Genomic DNA, 26511 nt, shown 5'->3' with positions numbered 1-26511 from the left:
ACAAAATTGCACTAGTAAACTGTTTTCAATTAATGATTTACCAGTTCCATTAAAAATGAGCAGATCGCAACAGAGCGTAGAAACTGCAAGAGGTGGAACAATATTGCACATTGCCTTGGGTTCTTCTGAATTTCAAACCAAAAATGAGCACAGATGATGTTGTCTTACATCTAACAACTTTCTGGGAACTTAATTTGCCTTTTTACCTCTTGTCTAACATCAGAATTGCAATCGCTTTCCCACACTTGACTGGAAATAAAAATGCTCTTGACCAGTGGAAAAAGAGGTTCCTTTAAGTAGGGAGCAACCACAGACAAACATTTGACTCCTTTTAAACATGCTACTTAATACATGTAAAGAGACTCCAGGAGCTGAAATGTTCTGCCTGTTATGCTGATTCAAGAGTGGCAATAAGATATGCATCCTTTAGATGTACAGAAAGATGGAAAAAAGTATCCCATAGAGTTTGTTATTCCAGTATAATCAGCTTTAAGACCAAAGCACTTCAGTAGTACATCTCTTCCCCTCTCCTTTAGTGCAGTGGAAGTCTTCTAAACAAGACTTCTAGTTTTTAAACATATTGTAAACATATATATTTCAATACATGCTTACTTGAACATAAGCTCAAAGTGTGCACACTGTGTACTTGGGGAAGCTTGTGGGAATCCTCAGTTCCTGAGTTGTCCTTGCTCCTGAAGATAAAGGAGACTTTCCACTGAAGAGGTTTTTGCCCTTGGTGACAAGCGCTCGTGAAATTCTTGGTGATAGTAATAGGTGGGTACCCTCAGATAATATGGCCCAGTTCATGAAACAACTCAGAAGATGAGGATTTTGTGGACCAAATAATCAAAGGTGTTTAGAATATCCCATGAACTCAGTGCAAATTGTCTGTAGGATCTCAGCATGTGATTCAGCCTGTACTTCTGTTTTGCGGAAAGCAAAGCAGAACACAAGCTGACTCTTTCTTTAATTTCTGGAGATGCATGCTGCACTATACTTGAATACCTTTAGCTTCCTAAGAGGTGTAAGCATCATAGTCATGTACACGGGATTGCCCTTGAGCAAAGAGGTGAGGAAAATGCAAGGAAAGAAGCCTCAGCAAAGAGTGAATAACTGCAGCATGTTGGAGAAAAACAAGCCTTGAGAATTATGACAAGTTAGACTTGGGGAGTAATACCACAATAGCCCTAAAAAGAGTGACTAGATTTGATCAGTCTTCAGATTGCACTAGTCCTAAAACATTTCCAACAGCTCTGTCCTCTGGCTGCCAGTGTCAGCTCTTGTTCTTGTTCACCTTCAAGCAGCTGTTTTTCATCCATGAATTCAATTTGCCCCACTGACCATGGACTCACTACATAGAAGCGATACAGTTGCAGGCAGTGAAAACCAGCTTGCGCTCTGTGTGTCGCACACAGACATATTGCTGGAATTTAAATGCCATTTTCCTACCTAGTAAGAGCAAACACAAATTCTGTAAGAGACCAGAGGGAACTGATTCTTCTGGAATGTCACAAAACTGAGCTGGGGAAGGGGGATAAATATTGGAAGTGCTGTTCCTGTTGGAAAAGACTGAAACCATCTTAACACGTCAATCTGGTTGTCTGTCACCTCTCCCTGGTGGAACAGCTGTATCTCATGGACAGTAGTGTCAAATGCTAAAGAAGTGCAGGATGAAGAGAATGGATGTGTTCTCTCCTCATTACCAGAAAGAGGTCATCCATCAGCGCCATTATAGCGGTTTCATTTGTGTCCTGGCTTGCATCCATGTTGTACTGGGACTGCTTCAGTCAGCTAAGGTAGGCTCCCTTAACCCTTGTAAGACATATTTCTTGCTACAGGCAGAACCATCCTTCGAAGAACTGTATCTGTACTTCTGTGAATATCTGTCAGCCAGACAAGAAGCTGTCCAAGATGCTCACACAGGGAAGTAGTAAATTGATTTGAACTTCTGCCATACATTTAACCAACCCTTTCATAAATATTAAAAGATTAAGCATGTACTGTGCTGTGTAAGTTGCTATTGCATAGTCCTGACTTTCTCCTTCACCTTATCACCTCTGCCTCTAAGTTAATCAATTCTGCAGACATTTGGGATCAAAAAGTACTGGCAGAAAAGGGAAAAAATCTTCCCTGGTATTACTGCTGAGCTATAGGCTGGACCTGGGATTAAAAATACACCATATTAATAGTACTGGCTACAAAATGGCTTAATGCCTAGATCCTGCAGTAGAAATTCCTTCAGCAAATCCATTTAATGATTCATCTTCATAGCTTTTAAAAGAAATACAACTTAAAAGTGTACACAAAATATATATTGCACTTTATGGAAAGGAGAGGAACAAGATTCCACCAATTCCAGGCATCCATCTCATTAGTTGCAGGCTCAGCAGCATATTTTTAACAAGCAGCATATTTTTAACAAGCTTGCAGGTAAGGTTTTAAAGCTGTCAGCTTTCATGATTATTGTTGGTGTCTGTGGCTCACAGCAGATATATATATGTTATTATTCTGTTTCATTTTGTTTGAGTTAGTTGGATTGTATTTTAATGTAAGGTCATTACAGTGAGAAAGCTTTATATATAAATCCAAAGAGGCCGAAAAAAAATTATAAAGGAACTCTACTACTTGCTCTAAACAGAAATAAACTGACAGGGTCCTAAGTTTCTACAGATTTCTGTAAGCTTAATGAAAATTAGGCAGTATAGTTCTGTACAGCACCCTGGAAATGAATAAGGTGTGTAGTGCTCAGTGTATAACCAAAATGTCAGGACTTGACCAGTGAAGCCCTAGAAAAGCCCTCCTGTATCCAGAGCCAAGGCCAGCCTCAACAAGCAGCCTGTGGAGAAAGGCTGGAGCCAGTAAGTGTGACAGCCCTGTCACTCTGGGACACAGATCTGATGGAAATAGCTGCCACTGTGAATCTGGTTACCCGCACAAGGCTCCTGACTCCACTGGTGCCAGCTCCCTGACCTTTACAAACTCACAGAGCTGCCTTTGCACAGCAGATAAACAATCACCTGTTTGAGGTCAGAGGTGCTGAAGCTGAGTCCCAGAATACAGGTAAAGGCACGTCTCTGAGTGCAATGCCAGCTGCAAGGATCCAACTGCATGGAACATCCTTGTTTTTTCCTGTCTTTTAGGCCTAGCATTGCATATGTACCTATCTTTCTCTTAGAAATCACACTGTCAATCTAGAAGCATGAATGATTGATTATTTATACATGAAATGTCAGCTGCTTTCCTTTAGTGTGTGCTAGGGATGTTCAGCAAACTTTAAAGGTGACTTAAAGGTGAAGTCCTAAATCTCTTGCACAAATCCATTCCATTCAACATTCCACTCATTGAAGAAAATTAATGAAAGTAAACCACACATATAATTTGATGCATCTAAATATAGTATAGAAGTCTTGGCTTGTGTGTGGTCAGTAACACTGAAGTGTTTCCCACAGTTCAAAGATCGTCTTTTGAAACAGAAGGCTGGGAAGAACAAGAACCTGTCAGCCTGTGCTTTGTGACACCAGCTTTAGTGCTCGAGTGTGGCTAATCCAGAGCAAAGTTTATGATAGGGTGGCCCCCTCAACAGCCTTTGGCTTTGAGATGACTTTAGCTCTTTGGAATTGCCAGTACAGCACCTGCACTAGGAACAAATTTTAAAAAGTAGGTCACAACTGCACATGCAATTACTGATTGCACAAAGCAGGCAGGCTATAAAAGTGTGCTGGTGTATCTGCTTTAAGTGCTGGCATGCAATGTCAGGAAACCCAGAAAACACAGGACCACCTGTGGAGTCCTCATTGCAGCATGATCCTGTTAAGTTAATACTCTCGAGCCTCTCTGCTGACTAATACAGGCAAACATTACAGCCAGCCAGGATTTTAATAAGTGGGACACTTCTACCTAGGGTACGTGCCAACCCTAAGCTTGCTGTAGAAAGCAAGCACAAAAGTAAGCAAGAGGTTAAAAAAGAAAACGTCTGGCTTTTTCAACAGCTGGGTTCCATTGTGAAAGGGTCATGTGGTGCCAAGAAAAACAGAAAATAGGAAGGCACACAGATTTGTTAGTTTGAAGTAATTGACCACATGGTGTCCAATGGTTTGTGTTCTCATGTTCTCCAGAGTGAAGTCCCACGAGAGCTGAGGCAGGGGTTCCAGTTCCTAGCACTCTATTGTTTACCCTGATGGTTTCCAGATGCTGGAGACAAGGACAGTGAAATCTTTGGGATGCTGCCAAAGAATGAAAAAGACTAAAGAAAACACTGAGGGTATTTTTTAAATTTTATTTTTAAAGAGACAGTACTTAGTGACACCTTCTTTTACAGTTCCTTGCTCCCTCAAATACACATGCCCACACTGCTTCTCTCTTTTTCTGCCACTTCTCCCCCACCTGTTTTTTCACTTCCTTTTTTTTTTTCTTTTCTTTTAAACTGCTCTGTAGCAACCGAGGGAAAGAGATGTAGCATTTTGGTTTGGTTTTTTTTCCCTTGGCATCCATAGCTCATTTATCTGTTACACGGTGGATGTGCAAAAATGGTCAGAAAGCCCTCGCAAAAACTTCACAGCAATCAGATCACCAAGAGAGTGTCAGCAGTGATGGGAAAGCCTCAGAAGACTGTGAGTTCAAGTTTGCTTTGGCATAGCTGGAAGAAGCTTGCAGAATTCTACAAAGTGTTTTCAAACATCTGAACCATGGAAATCAGAGAAGGGGAGCAAGAATGGGAGAGCAGTACACATTTTCACCAGCAAAGCCAGAAAGCAGAGAAGAGCAAGGGAATGTAAAACAAGGGAAAAACCCCCTCCTAGTAATTAATTCTTCCAGAGGGATGAGGTCCAAGAGCAGGGCTCCAGTGTTTGGAGGCCTATATTTTAGCGAAGTTTGGCTGCCAGCACTCTGAGTTAGAGCAAGTTTCTACATTGCATCTACGTGTATGTATGTACTTGGGGTTAGGCAGAGACTTTGGAAATCTACAAAAGAGTTCCTGTTGTTGCCATCAAAAGGTGGTAGATGAGACAGTTCTCCTGTTCTCATATGAGAAATACCAGGCTGTGCCTTGCCTTTTCTTTTATTGAAAGGTATCTGCTATAGTAATTTCTTTGCTGCAGTCTTCAAGTCTCCTGAGAGCAGTGAATGGGTGTTCTGCAGACAAAAATCTTCCTCTAAAATAGTCTTGGTGGAGTTTAATTTGCTACAATAAAACTTTAGCAAAATCTGCTGTTCAAGAAGAAGCAAACAACAAGCTTGATTCTAGATTCACTAAGAAGTGTAAAATCTTCTCATATCATAGTTCAAAATTCATCTATACTCGGAACCTTAGGCAACCTGCTGGCCAAATTTCAGACCCTCTGATATGCCTTCTTCTTCTTATTCATTGTCTTTCAAGGAGCCTCTTACCAAACCCAGTGATGCTGAAATCTGATGTTCTAAGTCATGATAAATGGGCACAACTACTTTTGCTTTTTCTCCTTCCTGTCTCCTGGACAGGCTCAAGGAGTCCTCATGTCTCTTCCCTTTGTGATTTAGTAGTCTGTGTGTGTAGGACTGATAAAAATGCCCCATTCAGAGAGAAGCATTGGTTTGTTTCTACTGTACATTTCAAAGATTTTTAATGCTAAATTACTCCTATCTTTTTCTTACTGTATGCATTAACACTAACACAGAAGAGGTGAATTCAGACAGCACTGAAATTTAAAAGAGCGACTTCTCCTCAGATGCTGTAAACAGGACTTTCAGCATGAGCCAATACTTCAGGAAGTGAGTGCAGGGTATGTTTGTACATTGACCTGTACATGCCCAGACGTTCTGTGTGTTGGACAAATAAAGGACGGCGCTAACATGCAGCTCAATGCGCACACCTGGTAAATCCAGCCAGAAACAAAATGAGGAACATGATGTTTAAGCTTATGTATCTGTTTGATGACATGCTAAAAATATGAACTGTGTTATTTTGACACAGAATTGTTCTGCTAATTTCAAAACCAGATCAGACCATGCTGAATGCTAAAACAATACAACATTTTTATCACCCTTGAAGTGATGAAGCACAGACTCAACCTTAAGTTTTTACTTCTTTAAAAAACAAGTAAAATCTAATTTGTGTTTGAAAACAAAAGATTTCCTGTAATTTTCTAATTTACCTCTTTCCTTGTTCCCAGATAATATGTAATAAACAAGTTGCAAGACTATTTCCTGCTCCACAAACTGAAAAGCATTTCTAAGGTTGTTACTACCTAGTATTTGAATCACATCCTGAATGGTGCCTGACATCAGCGATCAGTCAGGTGGTTACATGTCAAGATTTGGTTTTATTGTATAGCATGCCTAATACTTTAATTTTTTGTAAATGAAGATCTAATAGTAGCTATGGTAACTGTACTGCTGCCTCTGAAGTTGGACCTTTTTTATTCTTATTGTAACTAAAGGTTATTTCCTTCACTGAGCAGTGTTGTTTCATATAGGCACATGCATGCCAGAATGGCTGTACTGGGCCAGACAAAGTGCTAGCCCAGTGCTTGGTATGTCTGGCCCTGAATGTCAGAGGAGACTACAAAACCAAGCTAAGTGTAAAATAGTTTTACCCCAGGAAGCTCCTCCAGACTACCCCAATTTGCAACTGAGGGATGCCCTGACACAGTGGTGGTATCTTTACCCAAACTCTGTTCTGATCTTGCTGCTCAGAAATATAATCTGAGAGTACTGTATCTGATAGAGCACAGCTGGTTAAAGAATGAGTTAATAACCCTGTCATGAATGTGCTAACCAAGTGGCAGTGTTGGATCATAATTCACTTCCCCTGAAGAAATCACAAGAGATTAATTGTTCCATACTTCTTATTTCTAGTGGAGATGATGAACAATGATACTGGTCAAATGCTCTATGTTCCCCACACTCTGCTTCTAACTTGCAAGACACAGAATCAAAATTACTTACAGTCAGCATATGAAAGATATGTTTGTTTTCAGACTGGTATTTTTTGGAGCCTAATGGTATCAAGTAGATTAACAAGAATGTTTTTATAAAAGGCTCTGTTTTCCCTGTTGAAGTGTCTTGGTTCAAACATGGTGCTTGTGTTGGACTTACCAAGACATGTTTTTCAGTCTAGTTCCTGAAAGACAAACTCCTGCAGACCAAAGCCATTACCCCACGCTCTTCCTGTGCGCTGATCTTACAAGGGCAGAGAGAGGACTGCAGACAAGGCTGACAGTTTGCACTGGCTCCCCCGCACCTGCGCTCAGCTGGGGATTGCATGGTCTCAGCAGGCAAGCAGAAGCGCTTTCCCCACGAGCTGTCCAATGAAAATTTAAACCTCAAGCAATTTTTGATCTTGTTACTAGGATGTAAACAGATAAAATATGGGGGACATACTTTGAGATGGAAGATATAACTATTACTACACTACATTTGTTCATTGCAGTATTCTTGCTTTTCTTCCAAGAGTTTGTTTACCGCAAAAGACAAAGACTTAGAGTCCTGTAGAGGGCCTGCATCAATCTCTGAGTATACGTTGCCTCCTTAATGCTTTCTGTCAGCAGACTTGAAAAGAATAGGTGCAAAAATGAAGTTAGTTCTTGATATACATGGAAAGAATAAAGTATATTGGATGAGACGGTAAAGTGGACAGAGCTTAAAAGGGTCCTTAATTTATGATGATTTTTTCTATTTATTTTCACAACACTAGATTTGGTGGAGATGAGTGAGGACTGAACTTAGCTAAACAGGTATTATATGGATAAATGCTGCTTGGTGGCTTTACAGTGGCTGTGAATCCAGCTCCTAGCAATTCCCTCTTAAAGTCTGTTAAAGAGATGAGCTGTATAGGACTTTTACTGCAATTCCCTGGATACAGGTCCTGCAATTTTGACTGGCTTTTAGTTACTCCCTGAGGGGTACGTTACCAATTTCCTTGTACCTTCTGCTTTTCCAGGCACCTGAATGAGAGCTTCAAAAGCTTGATAGAAATTAGTGCACTTGGGGCTGCAGGTCTGTGCCAAAGCACTGTGAATATCTAACATGCTGTGTTAAAGCTTAGCAGCGAGATGGAAACCTTTCAATTCCATTGCACTTTCAACTGCTGCCAACCTGGCACTCCAGTGTGCAACTTTTGAATCAAGCCTGGTGTATTTTTTTTCCAGGCAGATTTTTTTCCTTACTGTAAACTGGCTGTTCTATTTCCGAATAACACTTCATTTAGGGCATAAAAGGTGGCTTGAAGGAGCTCTAGGACAAGCCTTTGGTGACTTAAAAAGAAGAAATAATTTCTTACTATAACTACATTTTTCCTGTATGCACATTTTTGATATCAGAGAGATGAACACAAATACTGGGTATTTATTTGCCCTTTTCTTACATCTGTTACTGAAATAACTGAAATGTTTTAAATAATGAATGTAAGAAGGGGCACCGAGTGCTTCATAAGCAGCTAATGTTTTAGAGAATCTCTGGATTTGAGTGTTGAGTTTCAGGCACCAAGAAGAGTTTTGTTTTCACAAAGTATAGTTCATCAATCTGTTTTTCAGGTGTCCAACACAGCAAATTAGGGGCTTTTTTGTATCTTCTGGGATTTTTCAGAAAGTTAGGAGTATAGTACAGGGTAAACTCGATACCTAGCACCAGAAGTGAAGAGAGTATTTTGGTTTGGAAATTTTTTTCTATAATTATTCTAGCTGCTTATTCAAACATTTAAGAGCTCCAGCTCTTCATTTAATGCTCTGTATTGACACTGGAGATAGATCTCTGATCAAGACAAGAAAATTTAAATACAATATGTGGATATATGTGATTCTGTATTTGTTAAAGAGATAGAAAAAGAGAGAGAGACCCTCAGCATTTATCTGGGACTCAGTGTGCTAATAATGTGCTGGTTGCAAGCAGCTGATTCTCTTTAAGTATGTCTGACCTAGCAGATGTCTTGAAGTTAGGGAGCTATGACCTCAAGCACTGGCTCATGCAGAGATTGGCTCCCAAAGAGGAGCTCCCAATGAGGCAGTCAGAGAGAGAAAATAAGAAAGAAAAATGGTTTTATTTGTTGCATCCGGTTAACCGGTAACAAAACAAGCAGAAAAACATACACAATTATATCCTGAGTTTCAAGAGCTTCAGTTCCAAACTTTGTTTGACCTGGTTACTCTGGGCTGGCTTTAGAAAATGAAATGCTGTCTTTCCTCCTTACACTTGAAGACTGTTTCCTGCCTGGGATTTATGGCTAGTGATGGACCTCAAAGCACTGCCTAATGTTCAGTATCAGAGGAAGTGAAGTAGATTTAGCTGCAAACACAAACTGAAAAGGGGATTATCAGCAGATTTCTGCAGCGCTTGTGTATATCACGTTTAGCAGGCTCCAAGGAATTGTCTCCCTTCTTCTTCTGGCTTGTTTATACTCAGTAAATTGCATATCTGGGGATTGTATGCTGTGGTTAAAATGTCACCAGTTAAAATTTCAGCAGTTTTAACCTGGTTATATTGCTCTAAAATATTCCACATTGATACTATCTTGTTCCAGTACAAAATATGGACATTGTCTATTTGTGCTGCAACTGTTTAATGTTTTGGGGGTTTCAGTGGTTTGGTTTGGTTTCTTTTTTTAAGTTTGGGCCTAAAGTAGTGCTTTGTCTTATAGGCATTTTGAGTTTGCATCTTCTTGTCACAATGTGTGAACAGATTATGGTACAGGCAAAACCTGCTGGTCATAATCCACAGGAAAATCAGATAGAGCACTGAATGACCCACGTGGTTTCAAACTGGGCTTAACCAATGGCAGTAGAAGTTGTGCTGAACAAGTCACGGGGAATAAGACACGTAGCCGTGTTCATTGGGATGAATGTAAATAGAGAAGTGGTAACATTTTTTCATTTGCAATTGGCGTCTGATTTGAGAATTGAATATAAAGCGCTAAAAGACTATGAGTTTTAAAATTCCTTTTAGTGAGAGCCTCATAACTGATGCAGAACTTACAACAACCAGTAATATTCTGCATTTGTTGTTACTGTGCTTTCCTTGAAGTATTATACAGATATCACTGAATTCCCAATTCTCCTGTGCACACTGGAGTAAGCCTGCATGCCAGTGTCTTCCCTCCTATGCACCCTGTTTTCAGCCCCTCCAAAAAGCCTGATTATTTTTTGGAAATCACTGAGCATCCTTCCCCAGGCCACCTTACATATGTATACAGCAGGTCACTTTGCAATAATCACTGGGAAATTTTGGTCCCTGTACCTTTTTAAGATGCTGGCTGCTGTCAGGAGGGAGAACACACAGCTGATGCACTGGACTTGCTTGGGTAGAACCCCACAGAGGAGTTCAAGCCTTTTAGACCCTCCAGAAAAGTTGTGCCTGTGGTCTTGTTACATCTTGTGCACTTTGGTTGCCTCTTTCTTTTGTTTTTGTATATTCCATAGGAATAGGAAGCCACTACTGTTTCTCAGCTTGTATCACAAAACAAAAGCCAAACTTCTAGTAAGAAAATATTTACACAAAATGCTGAGTAGGCATAAATTTCTGGTTCTCACAGTAAGCCTCTGCCTACCTGTAGGTTTGGATATAAAGCACAAGATTTGGCTGAAGGAGAACCTGTGTTTAGGCAAAAAAACTTTTCCAGATCTAGAACAGGACCTCAAGGGGAAGAGGGATTAATTCCAAACGCCACATAGGACATGTCGTTGCCCTTCTTATTCCTCACACTTCCCCATGGATTACTGGTTACTCTTGCCTTAAAAGGCAAGTTAATAACTTTAGACTCTTCTTATTATAGCAATGTGGGTCAAACAGAATAAAAAGAGTGTAAGAGGAAAAATGAATCAACTTTTATTACTGATCAAGAAAAGGTCTCTTTGAACTTAAGGATTACAGAATATGGTAAAATATTTGAGAATGTAAAGGCTGTGTCTTTGATACTTGATACCTAAAGCTCTCAGCATGAGAACTGAGATCATAGAATCCCCCAAATTTAGGTGTTTGCCTGTATCTTCTGTCACAAGCCTAATCACCTAAGCAAGCAAGTTCTTAAATACATATTTAACTTCAAAAGCACATGACAAATTATACTAAAATCAGGCAAATTTTGCTGGATTGTGGTCTTATGATTCCAAGAGTAAACTTAATTTGAAGGAACCTGAACTTCACCTGGGTTTTTTCTTAGAGAGGGAAAAAAAGAAAAGTATTCTCATCCCAACCCAGTTTCATTCCTCTGTGTGAGTAATGTATGTGGGGAAAAGTTCAGTGCTTGTTACTCTTCCTAACACTCAGACTATTTTAGAGCAGACAAAAAAAGAAAAGAACCATTGCTGAATGAGACTCTGTGTCTGTTGCTTAGGATGGCTCTCCTCTTGCTGTGGAAATACGTGTGAAAGCAAAAGAGACATCTGCGCCAAAGAGCCCAGTAACCCAGAAATTTCCTGTCCCATTCTTTCCTATGGAGAATGCAGGGACTTGGGAGCTCTCAAGACAAGTATGCATCTATATTCCCATGTAAGACAACTGTACAGCTGCCAGAATTGCAAGATGCCACAGAGTGTAATTTTTTCTCAGTCAACGCTAGGAATGGATAATCCTGTCTTTTTATTTATACATTAAAAATATATTTGAAAAAAAAATGCATTAGATTATCCATTAAAGTCAGATAGATGTAAACAAACACGTAGTAAATAAACATGTAAATGTTTTTTTTCTAGGCTCTATGATTGCTTCATTGAAACAGAGAATTTGTGACAGTTTTTGCTGTAGTGCTTTATAATGCTTGCTCACATGCACCACAATCACTATGAGAAAAGACTGACTAGTGAGGGTGGGCGTTGTCTTTTTCTTCTGGTGGTGATATAGGGTTACATAAAACTGGAAGTAAACAGTCGTCTATCACTCAGGACAAAGATGTTTTTCTGCTGAGTTAACTTCAGATGCAATTAAACCAGAGCCGTGATACAGACTGGGATGAATGGTTGTAGGAGACCTATGGAATTACTGATGTAACACAGACTTTCCTGGCAGCTGTGGAAGTTAGAGACTGTATACCTATGGCTTTGCTCCCGTTCGGTTTAAGAACTGGCAGACATCCCATTTTTGTCCTGCACAGCACCCTGATGCCAGCTGTGGCTTGTCCTCTAGTGCAGCCACTGCTTTTCCTCGGGAGCATTGCTCTCTGGAAACAGTGCCTATGCAAAAACTGACCAACTTACTTTTCTACTTTGTCTTATTTCTTCAGCTGTGAAGAAATAACAGCAAATACAGAAAGGCTGTATCAAGTGACATTTACCCTTTTACTGGGGAGCACTAGGACATTGCTTTCTGAATCCCAACTAGAGGTAAAACCTTATATGCAAGGTTGGCCAGAAGAACTCTTACAATGCACCTTGTTGGACTAACCAAGGAAATACACCCCTCCTTTCTCTTTTCTTCTCCCTCCCCCTGCACCTCTTTCATTGTATGGCAATGGTGGAAGGAAGGAAAGTGAAAGACAGGAATAAAAATAAAAGATCAAGGAAGTTGATATGCTCAGACTAAGCAACTGATTTTTCCCATTGTATTTAAAATCCATGCATTAAAAAATGTTGAAAGTGTAGGTGTGCAAACACTCTATCTGGCTGCATTGGTGTGAACTGAGCTACTCTGCTGTGACCTGCTGCCAGCGTCTGCATGAGAACGCTCCATCACTAGGACCAGTTCAGTAACCAGTTCTGAGAAAGCAGTGCTTTAAATAGCACCTTATTAATACCTTGCGCTTGTCTTCATAGTTTGGGGTCTTTTTTCCTTTTCTTTTCTTGGCAATAGATCTGCACATAGTTTTCTTAAAGAGTACTTAGATTCTGTGATGGAACTGTACCCTCTTACAGAAGTTAAAATCAGTCAGCTAAGAGTTTTTGTGTAGAAAAAATAATAATCTTAGGTTCCAGTTTTACAACTGGATTCATGCAGGGTGACCTGTGGCACAGTTGGAAATTCCCTGAAGTTTAAGGAAGATCTTTATACAAACAAGTATCTGACTGAAAATTCAAGACCTTGTATGTTTTGTCACTTACTGTAAGACCAGAGCTGTAGTCAAATGTCTTGCTATTTAATAAGGAGCATATTAAAAATTCAGTCATTTATCCTTAATGGAATATCTATTAATATTTTAATTAGAATTAAATATCAGTATGTAAGTACTGAAGTAAACACATATGCTCAGAAAGACAAAAAGAGGATAAGGAAATTTGCTGTATATTGGCTTGGGATCATTTGTATCAGGTGAAGTACAACTAAAAAGATTCCTTCTGCCATGTCTCCAAGAAGCAGGCATGAATCCGATAGAAACATCTGTGACTGGAAAATGTGCTATGCTCTGGCCAAGCTGTCACTGCAGAGTGAAATATGGGGTAAGTGAAAGTACTGCCCGGAAAAGCGAGTGGTAGTAAAGCTATACAGATGTGAGAGAGAGGCTTCTCTTCTGCTCAGTGCTACCTCCTGCCAGAGTAGGCCAGGGAAAGAGAGGAGAGGACAATATATGCTCAGGGCTGAAAGGAAAATGAAGAGGAAGGAGGAGGAAATCAAGTGGCAAGTGAGGGACTGCAAAAAACACTATGGAAAAAAAGACAAAAACTGTTTTGTCAGCATTCAGATTTTATTCTTACATTTCTCACAACACATTGCTAAGTCACCCTGATATGTCAGCCAGCCAGCTGGCACCCTGTCCTGCAGTATGCTAGCTGACAAAAAGAGGAGAGCAATGCATTTTAGGAATGGCTGAACCAAGCACAGTATCTGTATGCAAAACTATAAGGTCACCTTCAAGAGCTCATTTAGTCTACAAGTTAAACAAATGTAACTGGTGTTCCTTCAGATGTATGACTGTTTGAGTTGTCCAGCACAGATTTCCCTCTAATCTGACAATATATTCCTGGCCAATTCATTCTGAGAGGGCTAAAAGCTGCATTGGTTATTCTACTTGTGTAGATAAGATCCTGTGAAGACCCTGCTACCTGTTTAGATTTGGGCTGTGAGAAGGTCAAAAGAGTGATCTGTGAAAATAAAGGCTAGTCAGCCTCTCTTCAAACAATTCCCCTGTTTATACACAGTGAGTGAGTGAGCACACAGTAGAAGAGCAGAGTGGGTAAACTGGAAGTTCTCCTAGCTCTTTCACAGACTAAGATATTAGACTGAATTAGAAAATAACACACTGAAAAGATTTAAAGGAAATATGCATTATACAATGCATAGTTCCAATCTTTGGCACTCACTGAGACTGGGAACTGAACTGCATTCAAAGCCGGAATCAAGGGTTTATAAAGAGTGAGAACAATGAGTTAGGCATGGTAAAATCTCATCTGCAATTAATAAAAAACGGTATTCAGGAGGACATGTGGCAACTGCAACTCATAAAACAACGTGACAAAGATACACTTTATGATTTTACATCCATTAGAAGATTTTAAACATTTTCTTGAAGTATCTGTTTAGTCATTGCTCTTTACTGAGAGTGATCTTTCTTTTGAGGCTGTTTCTGTCTAACAGTCTGAGGAAAGGTGCTGGGTATCTCCAGACTCTTGGCAGTACTGGCAGAACTTACACAGCCGTTGTTACTCTGATGGTGGAAGATGATGACTCCATGGAGAGGGTTGGAAACATGGATCAAGAGTGCAGGATTCCATGGGAGCATAGTTGCAGGCAAAGACGAGCTAGTAAAGGACTTAGTGAAAACCGAGATGCTCACAGGAAGAGGACCCTGACAATTATGCTAGTGTTGGGGGAGAGACAGAAGAGGACAGAATCAGAACAAGGGAGAGATCTGAACTTAAGTGGCATTGTGCTGCAGGCGTGCTGCTATTTTAGTCAATCTCCTGGAACTGCAGGGTTATTTACTGGAAATCTAGTCTGAAAATGCATTCTTTGTGTAATGCTCTGAGTAGGAAGCCACCCCAAGGGATGTGAATTACCAAATACTGTGACATGATGGTGTAGAAGATAAACCCAAACAAACTATGACTCTCAAAGGCATATAGCTAAATATTTATTTCAGAGTCAATTGAAAAAAAAGGATTTTCATCCAGCAAGAGCACACAGTAATCCTGCAGGTCTAACTTGGCTGTGCTGTTTGCTCATGCTCTATTCCCAGACAGGACAGGTTCAGTGTTTGTAGACTTGAGGTCTGCAGTGGGGTCAGTCCTGCCTGAGTCAGGTAACAGAAAGGGCACTTTCCACAGCACTTAACAGTGCAACACCTATTCAACACACATTATGGAAACAATAGCCCAAGTTTATTAAAAAATTATGTGGAACAGACAGAATTTATAATTTACACTAGACTTACACAGATGTTTAATAATTAAAATACCATTTAATTCTTCAACCAGTCTCAAATTAAGGTTCCCTGGAATTCATCCAGTAGTAATGTGGCAAACTTGCCTTTCATGAATTTGAGACTTACCACAAATCAATCTGTTACTGACAAGCAAATTTTTGAACATTTGGATTTCTTCAGGGAAGTTTTGTGAACATTTATTCCTCTCACTGAATATTTTCATTCATGAATAACCACAAGGATGCAAATGCAGTTACTTTTTGAGCATGTGGTCTTCCTGAATGAATAAATGTCTCAGCATTTGTCTTCATCTGTGGATACCTAGATAACTAGTCTCTCAATTTTATTTTTTTATACCTCACAGAAACTTTGTGTGTTAGATAACATGCTATGATAGCCTAACAGATGAATTAAAATTCTTGGCTACCAAAGGAACAGTAGTGCAAACTTCTATTTGCGTAACTTGCTATTTACACAGGTAGAATTCTTGCTATAAAAGGCAGATTTTTTTGGCATAGCAGTTCAAAGATGAGCAGATTTTATTAATTTAACCATGGAAGTCTGTTATCAATTTCCTACATAAAAAATGAAAGGAGGTACTAGGATCAGAGTCAGTTCCTCAACACTGGCTATGAGTTTTTGGTCACAAGCTTAATGTGTTTAACTGGCTGCCAAGGCAAGTCAGCTGTAAGTGGCAGTTTATAAGTCTCAATAATCTTGGTTCTGAAGAAAAGTTTTAGAAAGGTATGGCTGAGAGGATGGCACATGGAAAAGGTTTTTTGATTAGTGTTACGAGTTTACAGAGACCCACAGGCTTTAGAGAGGTGAATGTCATGATCTCCACTTTACAGATGAGAAACAAGTTGCTGTTTTTGCATGTGTTGTCATTATTAATGCAACCCTGAGGCACGACAATTTAGTGCAATAAGGGTGTTTCTCTGAGTGTCCTAGGTTTGGGGCCTGATTCATTTGCTATGAAGCAATCACTTCTGTCTTCCTGTTAGGACTGCTGCCATAGAGCCCCTGATGCTGCTGAATCACCCCCTTGTGCTCATACACACTGGTAATCTTTATTAAATGGAACACTTATGTCAACAATCATTGCTTGGCAGTGAAGAATACATGGCAGGAGATATCTTTAGTATCAAAAGGGTTGTTACCCAGCAGGATACATCACTGCTTGAAAACAGAAGTTTATGGCTATTGAGCTGGCTGTTTACTGATCGGCATCTAGAGAAAAAACCTGGATTACTGATAAGAGCCAATTGGTCTGTTAACAGCCCACTCTACCCTACTTCTTTAAAGTTCTGCAGTTTGTTGCAATACTATCTAGAACTACAAGGTTCTGATATAAAATCAGAAGCAACTGCAAAACCACACGTACTGTTTTGGTTACTAATAGGAACAGGGCAGTACTAGAAAACTAAGAAGTATTGGTGAACACAAAGAACAAAACACAGATGGGGCATGCCTGTTAGCCAAAAGAACTGCAAGCTGAAAGCAAGACAAGCTTTGTCAGAAACAGTGGGACTCGAGTGTCCAGTTTCCTAAGGTTCCTTTGAACTTTAGCAAAGAATGGAAAGTTTATTGCACTCACTCATTCTGAGACCCAGCATCACTAGGAAGATTTGTGGGGAATAAGGAGTGCTCAGGTGCCTAAAAACCAAGAGCTACGGAATTTGGATCAGGATCTGGTTTTCAATCTTGTTGTCTACGGAAAAAAGAAAGGGCCACAAACCACATCATTATCAACATGATAAATGGCTGTAGGTGAAGTTTCCTCTGGAAGCTCTGCCCTGTGCCATTAGCCAACATGACTTCCTGCTCAAAATGCCTTCTTTTCAAGAAGCCATGAAGCAGAGACTGACTGGAGAGAGAGAGAAAAGGCTGTTTTAGCTACTTTAGGGCTTGGATTTCCATGAGGAAATTGGACTTTACTACAAAATAAATGCTTTGTTTGAAGGGAGGGAAAAAAATCTGTTCCTGTCATGCTAAGCTTCAGTTTCTGTTTTACACTCCTTGAGTCACCAAGTGACCAGAGTCCAAGCTCTTCCACATACACTCACATACTCTTCTGCTCTGTTTGCCTCCCACTTTGTTCCACTGGGATAAAGAATTGCTATTTTGCTGGGAGGGAAGAATGTCAATGATTATGTGCAAGATGAATTCAGAACCTGCTTACTGGAGGTGCATGCTTTAAATATGAGCATTCTCTAATTAGAAGTCCCAGAACTGCCTTTTTTTTTTGTTTTCAGCCTGCACTTGGAATTCGTGGAGGGAATCTCTGGGTACTCTAATCCAGACTCACTACCCAGAGCTTTGCTTAGTAAGCATTACTAATATTTAATAGCATCCTGGTATTATAAGTAAGTGCATGCGAGAAAAAAATCCAACCAACCAAAGCAAAAGATTCAGAGATGTCTTGTATAAATAACTAAGAGAGGGTTCAGGATTTAAAAAAAAATATATATCCAGAAATACAGAATGTTCAGGAGCTTATGAGCATCCAGGTCCATGGTTTGGATTCTGTCTGTTTCGTAGGTGCAAATCCAGTGTTGTGCTGGGCTCACACCCTGAACAGTTTGCTCAGGCAGGTTCAAACATTCTCTGCTCTGGAGCTGGGATCCAAACCACATCCAAGAATAACTTACATTTACATTTTTTCCGCTTGTCCTCCAACTATTCTGCTCTTGGCTTATGAAATGTGAATGGACATCAAAGGGGATCTTCTATATTAAGACAAAGTGTATCAGTCCTATATAAAAACATAGAAGAAAAAAGTCCTTTGTATGCTTTGAAATTATGATCTAAATTTTAGAGCAAATTCTCTGGATCTCATGGGCTGGTGCTGCTTACTGCTCCATGTAGCAATGAGAAATGAGTGACTATCGTGTTATGTTTTCTCTGTCCTTATGTACCATAATTCATGGTTTCAAACACCATTTCCTGAAGCTAGAAACCTAGCAGAATAGATGGGACAAAATCCAGAAACAACATACCAGCCACTATGAGCCATAGCTTTCTCTCAACATAGCTACATTTCTTTGGTCTTTATTCTAATTTTTAGCTTAGCCAGGCTGAGGTGATAGTGGTGAAGTGTTGTGAGACCACAGAATTATTTTTCTTAGCTGCTAAGATATGGTGGATATGTGTTATGCAGAACATATATTCTTCCAGTCATGTCTCAAAGGGCCTGGTCGTAGAAGTGTTTACGTGGAAACCGCAACTCTCTGAGGAAAACAAAATTAGGGAGGAAAATTTCTGTCTACTTGCTAGAATTTACTATAACCTCTGGCACCAGCTTATGTTCCAGAAAGAGCTTGATTTTTTTTTTTTAATGATACATTATAAGCTAGAGAAAGGTGTGCATTGAAAGTACATAATCCTGTGCTAGCCAGGGTTTCAGCTAGACTGCAGAAGGAGAGTGAGTGTTCTTCTGTTGGAATATATCCAACTGATCTGCACTTCTTTGGAGCATAGCATAATGATATATATATCATTAATGATACATAATGAAGGCAGCAAAAAAAATCCTCCAGTGAAGATGCATTTTAGCTGAAGATACCAGCCATCCTGCTGACAGAAGTCAGGGCTATGCGCTGCTCGAAGGATGGGTGGCTTAGGTGTGGCACAAGGAAGGCCTCAAAACAGCCATCCCAGTTAGCCTTTTCCATGCTGTGGAAAGAAAGGGAGAGAGAGAGGAAATCTCTCCCTTTTTCCTTCTCTCTCTGGATGATGTGTGTAGGATGAAACAATTCTCTCTGGAACTGGTAGGAAAGCATAGGCAGGAACAGATGTTCCTGAGAAGGTCCTGGATTTTAGGGAAGAGAGTGAGGAAGGGACATCTAATGCCTCCCCATCTCTCTGGGTACAACAGAGGTAATAAAAAGATTGAGCAAAGCTGTGTTCTGGTAGAACAACAGTGGCATGATGGCAGTGACAGTATTTCAAATAGTGAGCAGCAAGAGGCTCGACTGCAGTTACAGGAGGGTTACACCCCCCAAATTTCACTTGGGCATTTTGTGTGTCCTCATGGCACGTTGTTTGCTGTCTCCCACTTTCTCCTCTGCCCCAAAAAGAGAGCCCAATTCAGTTTACCTTTGTAACAAATACCACATCCAAAGTGATGGGAAAAGGCTCGAAGCCTTCTATAAACAGAGGACTAAACAGAGATTCCTGTCCCAAGGGCCCAAGGAACACACTGTGAACAGCACATCTCACCACACTTGGCCTCCTGATCTTACAGGGCTCTGAAACCTGAGCCTGGGTGAGCTACAGCAGGATTTAGAGCCTGCATGCTGAGCAAGAACCTGCTTTCTTGAAGCCCCTTCTTTCTCTCCTGATTTTAATACATTTTCAGTTCTAGTTACAATTAGAACCCTCTTTTTCTTCCTGTCCCCTCAATATACACAGATTAGTTTCACATCTTAATGCTCGGGAATGCACAGTCATATCTGTATCTTTAGATAGACAGGAAAGAAAAGACCCAAGTAATGAAGTCCAAATCCATCTTGAAAGCTCAATTTCAACCAAAACAGTGGTTTAGCCAGTAATAATGAGATCCTTAAGTCAGAAAATTTATATCAACGTGAGAGACTTGTTCTTCTTTTTTTGTAAGAACTCATATGAATAATTTGAGTGGAGGTTTCATGCTTACAGAGAAAAAATTCAAAAACTTTAAAAAATTCAGGACAGTATATTTCCTCATGACATGGTATAAAAGATAAGTTTGTCTAACCAAAATATCAACAGGAGAGAATCTTTAGAGGGGAAGGTATAAACTTGGTCTCAGCATGCAGAGCTCTGCATTCCAATTCTTTATCTGACTGCTATAATCATGATAAAATAGAACCCAGGGAAGTCCTCATTATACGAAAGAAACATTGTAGAATGCTGTTTCCTGGAGCTGGCTTCAAACCAGAATCTCTTGTGTGGGTGAGACTTTAAGGATTCCTTTAAACATTATTTGGATTGCAAGGCATCTGCAGAGCATTACTGCTCAGATCCCTGGACCACCACTTCAGCATATGGATGGCTTCAATGCATCTATTGGCTTTTTGAGGGTTTTCTTTTCCACTGATTTAATGTTGTACCATCTTCTCTTCACCAAGGGAGTGGTTTCCTCATTTGTGATGTGGTAGCTTTTGCTAGTTTTGAAATTCCATCTTGGAAAAAACCCACATCAGCGTCTACAACATGTTGTAATAATTATGTCTGAACCAAAAATCATTTGCATTATCTAGTCAGAGGGGAGTTACTACTCTGATCTGTGACTGAACTTTACAACTTGGCTGGCCTGCTCTTTTATGCTGCTTTCTTATGCTAAGAGCTTCTAGTAGGAGAAGTAAAAGTTACCTGACATGGGACAAATGTTGATGGAGCTGACTGTATGTAAACTGGTATTAGCAATTTATTTAAATGTGCTTTCGGGGTTGTCTCAGCCCCAGAAAAATGAGACATTAAGCTGCCCACACCACCACGTTCAGCTGCACGTTTTCAAGCAGGCTTCCTTTCCTAGGGTGTCTGCTCGAGCTATGGAAAGAATTCCCTGGCTGGCAGCAGAAAAACACAGACCAGAGGCACTCTCAGCTGCACAGTCCATGCAAGGGCTGTTCATCACAGAGTTAAAGTTCAGAGCCGCGAGGTTTCGCAACTGGGTTCACAGTGGGGACTGCTGTTGTTTACTTTAGGGAAAGATGGAGGCACGCAAAGGAGGAGGGAGTCACTCCCCCATGTATTCCCAACTGCTCGACACCACGCTGCAGCCCTGTTCTCAATGATTTATGCAGCTGCTGGATGGGGTCTGGTTTCAGGGGATGTGAGCTGCAGGAGCAGGTGGGACTCCCAGGCAAAGACTCCAGACCCGGGACAAAACAGAAAGAGAAATCCGTCCTCTTCCCAGGGTGGTGAGGGATCTGACAAGGAAGTACTTTGTGAGCTTAACTTTTCCCTATGACGCCAGCTCCAAGGATCCCTGCAAAGCCACCTGCCACTTCCAAGGTAATAGGAGCCTGTATAAAAATTCAGGACAACTAGTCCAAAGTGTAAGAGCAAATGTTGCTGCTCTGCTCAACATCTAAGGCCACTAAGTGCAGTAATTCTTCTATGTGTTAGAAGTTCTTTGTTTGGGTCTGTGTACATGCACATCCTTTCAACTCATCAACTCTGACATGCAGCACTTGCCAAGCTAGGATTTTAAATTACCTCCCACATTAGCTGTGGCATAAAGAGGGACAGGATGCTCTTTATTTACTGCCATTCTGGGGATTCTTCTCCAGGGCTTGCTATGGCTGTTTTTACAATTTAAAGTAATTTGTAATTTAAAGCCACAATACCCAGGCCAACGATAACAACAGTTTTTCTATGGAGCTCTGTGGAAGTTCACATCCTCTGCTTTGTATTTTCCTTCTCCCTTGCCTGCACTTGATGTGTTCTGCCAGTAGGCTGACCTCAGATGTAATTTTCAAAGAACAGAAACTCCTGAGATATTAATTTCACATGCTGTTTTTTTATCCTGAAGTGTGTACACAGGGAGATCATTCAGGGGCAAAAGCTGTGTGGTTGAGGATAGGGCTGGGTAGAGCTGCCTTCCTGGGAGATGTCCGGAACTGAATCTAGCTTTTCTCAGTTCATGCCTTACTCCTCTGTGTGTCATTTAATAGTCTGTGGCAGGGATGATGTGCTGCCCACCTCAGGCAGGGGCTGTGATAAAGGTCAGCATAGATGGAAAGCCCTGTGCCTCAGCTTGGTTGGGCTTAGTGGGACCCTCACACACATTCCAGGCTTATAAAAAGATCTGTTGGTATCAGTTTAATCTCTTTAGAAGAAATATATCATTATTCATTTTCCAACTGGGTTATAACCTTTATGTATGATATATTCACTTAAAGATGGAGGTTGTGACTGTTTCTCTTGGAAGATGAAAGGTTATTGGAAGAAAGTCTGGACTCAGAAGAGGAGAAAGAGGGGGGAAAATGTTTTAGACCACAATTTCAAAGTTACCTCATTAGCCCCTCTAAGTGAGCAGCTCTCCAAGTCATGGCAGTGACAGACCATAAGACAGTACTACCTGTCAGGCCTGTCTGGTCTCCTGCATGCTTGGATGTATTTTTCTCATGGCCTCCTTTGCACTTTTGCCAGGCCAAGATTTGTGTCTGTGAAAAGTTCTCAGGACAACTCGAGTCTCCTTTAGTCCAGCTCTGAATTCCTCTCTGCTCTGCTGATGCAGATGCTAGAGAAAAGCTGGCGTGAAGTTACTGAATGAACCTTGTGAAAGGAGAGGGGGACACTGAGCAATCTTCACCTGTGTGTGAACAGAAGGTGCAGCTCCTTTGGCTGCACTCTATGCTGAGGACATAACTGTCAGCTCTATGTATTCATTTTTCTGATCTATATGCACAGGTACAGGCTGGTTTCTCACTCTAAACCACTTCAAAGAGTGGAAATTCTTTTTTTTCATGGGTGATGCATACTTGGTTCCTATCAGTGCTTAAGAAGTGTAACAGAGTTTTGAAAACTCTGTTTTGAAAACCATGTGTATGTGTTATTCTGTTTCATCACTCCGTGCTGGCATGCTGCTCTCTAGCAAAAGGGATATGATGTTTGTAGCAGAGCCTGCAAAGCTGTGCTCAGCCCTGAGCTGTCTGCAGGAATCAACATACCTCCATACCCACATTTCTCTGTTCAAATGGGGAAATAACTGGGATATGGAGAGCAGAAAATCTCTGCCTCCAAATAGCCCACATTTGCATCATATCAGCTCTTGAGAAATAAAAATCTACCTTATTATCAAGTTATTATATAGCTATTTTCAAGACTGCAACCTAAAGGATGGGATCTTCACTTCCTTTTTCATACAAGTGAACTGAACTCTTGTCTCTTCTTGTCCCTTCTCCTGAGTTCCTACCTCAAAGAACTTATTGCCAAAGAAGACCTGAAGGGGATGTGCCTGGGCTTTGTTTTCCAAAATAAGAAACACTTATTGGAAACTTGGGTTTGTGTTTGCATGCTGTCCATATCATGACTTTTTGCCCTTTGTCATCCTTCCAAAGGCAATTCCACAAAAACCAGAAGCTCGTTTCAGGCATCTTCTGTGGGATAGGTGATTGGGTTGATGGTTTTTGAATCAGTTCTTTGCATGCATCTGGATTTCCTAGTAGAATGCTGATTTTCAGGTTGTGTATTTTGGGAAGGGAATATATAGCAACAGTCAAATAATAGTCATTTCAATGAACTAAGCACCTACCTTAAATTTTCACTACTTAGTTACATCATGTGTAAGTAAACAGTTTGGAGATTATATTTCTAAACAGGCTCAGCAGTGTATAAGCCTGGTTGCTGAAATTGTTCTTAGTTTAGTTCAATGACCCTCAACAGCAGTTTTTGTTATTCTGGTCTGGAGGGTGATTATCTTTTCCTGCTAAGTTTGGAGTCCTTAGCATTCAGTTTGAAGAGGATAGAAACTTCTGTTATATGGACAGTCTCACCAAAACCAGATGAAAGAAAATAGGAAAGAGTGGTGATTATCGGAAGACTTTACATACTTGGGCCTTTGTCATGCTATGTCTGATTCCCATTTCTATATATACACTGTCAGAAACACCATTTGAAAATTTAGAAATGTTACTTCTTGGGAATTTCAAGGATAGTATCTTCATTGAGTACCCCAGAAAATGAGGGCTTGCTTTACAGCCTAATTCTATTTTAGTTTTCCTGGCAAGAAACACACAAATCTGTTTTGCCTGTTCACCAGGAAGAAAACAAAAGTCTATAACCTCACCTTTATAGAAAATCCCTTAGGACTCATCTCCTTCCATGTAACACAAGCCACTTGAACTCCTCTGATCAGTAATATAAAAATAGTACTAGATTCATCCTAAAAGCATCTTTCCCTGGATTAATGGTTACTTTTCCCTTAGTGCCCATCCACCTGCTGGCCAGCCTGCTGCCTCCCTGTCTGCTGTGCACATCAAATGGTCCAGTGCCCCACTGGTCACTGGCTGTGTCAGCCTGGCATGGCACTGACCTGGGCAGGCAGGGAGGACACTATTGCTGGAGGACAAAGCTATATGTCTTTTTATAAATTGTTTTTTAGTACACTGAAAACTAGGATTAATTAGGGTTTAATTCTCCCCCTTGCTATATTCTGCATATAGCCAGTGATCTTTCTGGTGATTTTTGCTTTCTATCTCTTGACATATACATGATCTCTGCAGTTGATCATCTCCACATCTTCTCCTGAGGCCTCATCATGCTAACTCGGTATTTCAGGATTTTCTTAAAGAAAAAACACAAAAAGTATGTCTTCTTTCCTGCTACCTTCACGTATTTTAGTTCTGCAATTAAACTTGTTCTTACTGTTACTTGCTTAGACAAAGATGAACAGCACAACTAATACTTTCTGCTGTAGCTGAAGTCAAAGTATAAACAGAATGAATACTTCCAGGGTTCCTGAGATTATGGGATAAACAATAAGACCAATCAGGTCATTTCCAAATGGACTATTTCCCATTTTTATTTTCAGAATTTTCCTGCCTTAACACAACAGAAATCTTGCTCTTGTTTGCTAGGCCAAGCTTCCAAAAAATGCAGAGGTACAGATTGATCTAAATGTTTTTAAACTAACTCTTGTGAGTGTTAGCAGAGAAGTCCAGCCATGATGAACAGACTGTGCTCCGGTGCTAGCAGGGGCAGCACAACCGCAGTGTTTAAAGGCAGGTGCTCATCAGCTTTAGCTGGCAACCAACACCATAGTTCTGCTTACAGTTTCCTTTGAAATTCAGGGATCAGGTGTGCTGGGACACACAAACAGCATGAACATGAGTAATACTGATAGCAGTAAACATGAAGCATTTTAGTCAAGGACACGTGCCAAACACAGCCTCAGAGACATAGCCCAGGGTACAGTAATAATGTCTCAGCCTGTGTAAAACATCTCTTCATTCAGATCTAATTCTGAATTGAAAACATTTAGGTCTGATAGTTATACATGAACCATGAGGCTGACACAAGTCAAGAGAAAAAGCTGGTAAGGTTGTTCTTCAGCATGCTGCCAAAAGAGTATTTCATTCTGGATCACTGAGACTCACAGTCTTCCATAAGTGCTTCTAGGAAATATGGACTGTGGATCTTTCAGCTCACCAGAAATGCACAAGTAGCTTAGTGTGCATTTAGGGGGAGAAAAGGGAGTAAGGCATACCTGGAGAATCACTGTTATAAAGGCAGCTTCCACTTTACCTGCAGCATTTTTATTTTATGCTAACTGATTTTCTTTGAATAAAAACTAATGTTAGGCTCAGGGATGATATCATGATCATACCATTCCAAGACAAAGAAAATACTTCTAACCCACATCAAGCTCCTTAAGTTCTCTTGACAACAGCAGCATAACCTTGTATTTACCTAGCATCATTCAGACAGTATAGCTTTTAAATAATCTTGAACTTAACCTTAGGAGGTAAACTTTTTCTAAATTACTGTGTTGAAGATGACACACTTCATTTATAGGAAGGTGATTTCTCACTTTTTTTTTTTTTGTAAGCTTTATGGTTTGTCTGTGACACCTGATCTGAACCTCTATAGCATTCAATCCTTAAGAATATTGACTGGTTTTTTAATGTGGCTAAAACAATAGATTTGTAAGGGCAAACATGATGAATAGAAGTAATTTATTTTATGTACTTAGCTTAGAGTATTTGAACATAATATTTTAGATCCTGCAACACTGTTCACTGAAGTATGATTGTACTATAACAAACACATACGCAAAAATTCTGTATGTCTGACCCATTTAGGCTCATTTCAAAGCTTGGTGGAAGACAATGGAATTTCCATTGCCCTCAGTTAGACTTGGGCTTATTTATTAGTGGTCATTTAGTGGAGTATGTGACTATGTTTGTATATGTGGTAAGAAGTAAACTTCATGGGTGCTGCTTTATAATGACAAACCAACACATTTAGGATAACATGGATTTGGATTACATCCTTTCTGGTAAATCAACAATACTGATCCTGATTTATGTGTTCCCTTAGAGTGGGTCTTTGGCTAAAAACATAAATAGTCTCAATCCTTCTAGGTGGCACAAGCTAATTAAGTGCAATTTTCCTGTCTTCCAAGTAAGCCTGGTAGTTAACTCTTTCCTGCCTAATCTCATATTGACTATTGTATTCCTGAGCTCCAAATGGGGCTACTGCATCGCTGACAACCTGTGCAGTGCTGTCAGCGTCAGCTGGGATGGTTGCTGCAGACCTGG

At 40.3% G+C, this 26511-nt stretch overlaps 1 protein-coding gene across 2 annotated transcripts in view; it reads right to left on the bottom strand.

Moving 5' to 3' along the window:
- The window catches only part of ZCCHC24 (zinc finger CCHC-type containing 24), a 108553-nt gene that overhangs the window by 37312 nt on the left and 44730 nt on the right, over positions 1 to 26511 (bottom strand). The window contains exon 3 of one of the 2 annotated variants that reach the window (XM_082285757.1): positions 13653 to 14695. The exons of the other annotated variant lie outside the window; for it this stretch is intronic. Coding sequence (XP_082141883.1) covers positions 14429 to 14695 — 267 coding nt within the window. The 3' untranslated portion in view covers positions 13653 to 14428. Of the gene's footprint in view, positions 1 to 13652; positions 14696 to 26511 lie in introns of those variants that run through there. 2 annotated transcript variants of the gene reach the window in all.

This window comes from Coloeus monedula (assembly GCF_965178545.1).
Source record: "Coloeus monedula genome assembly, chromosome: 8".
NCBI lineage: Eukaryota > Metazoa > Chordata > Aves > Passeriformes > Corvidae > Coloeus > Coloeus monedula.
The sequence above is the reverse complement of the archived record's forward strand: the minus strand, read 5'-3'. Positions and strand labels throughout refer to the sequence as shown.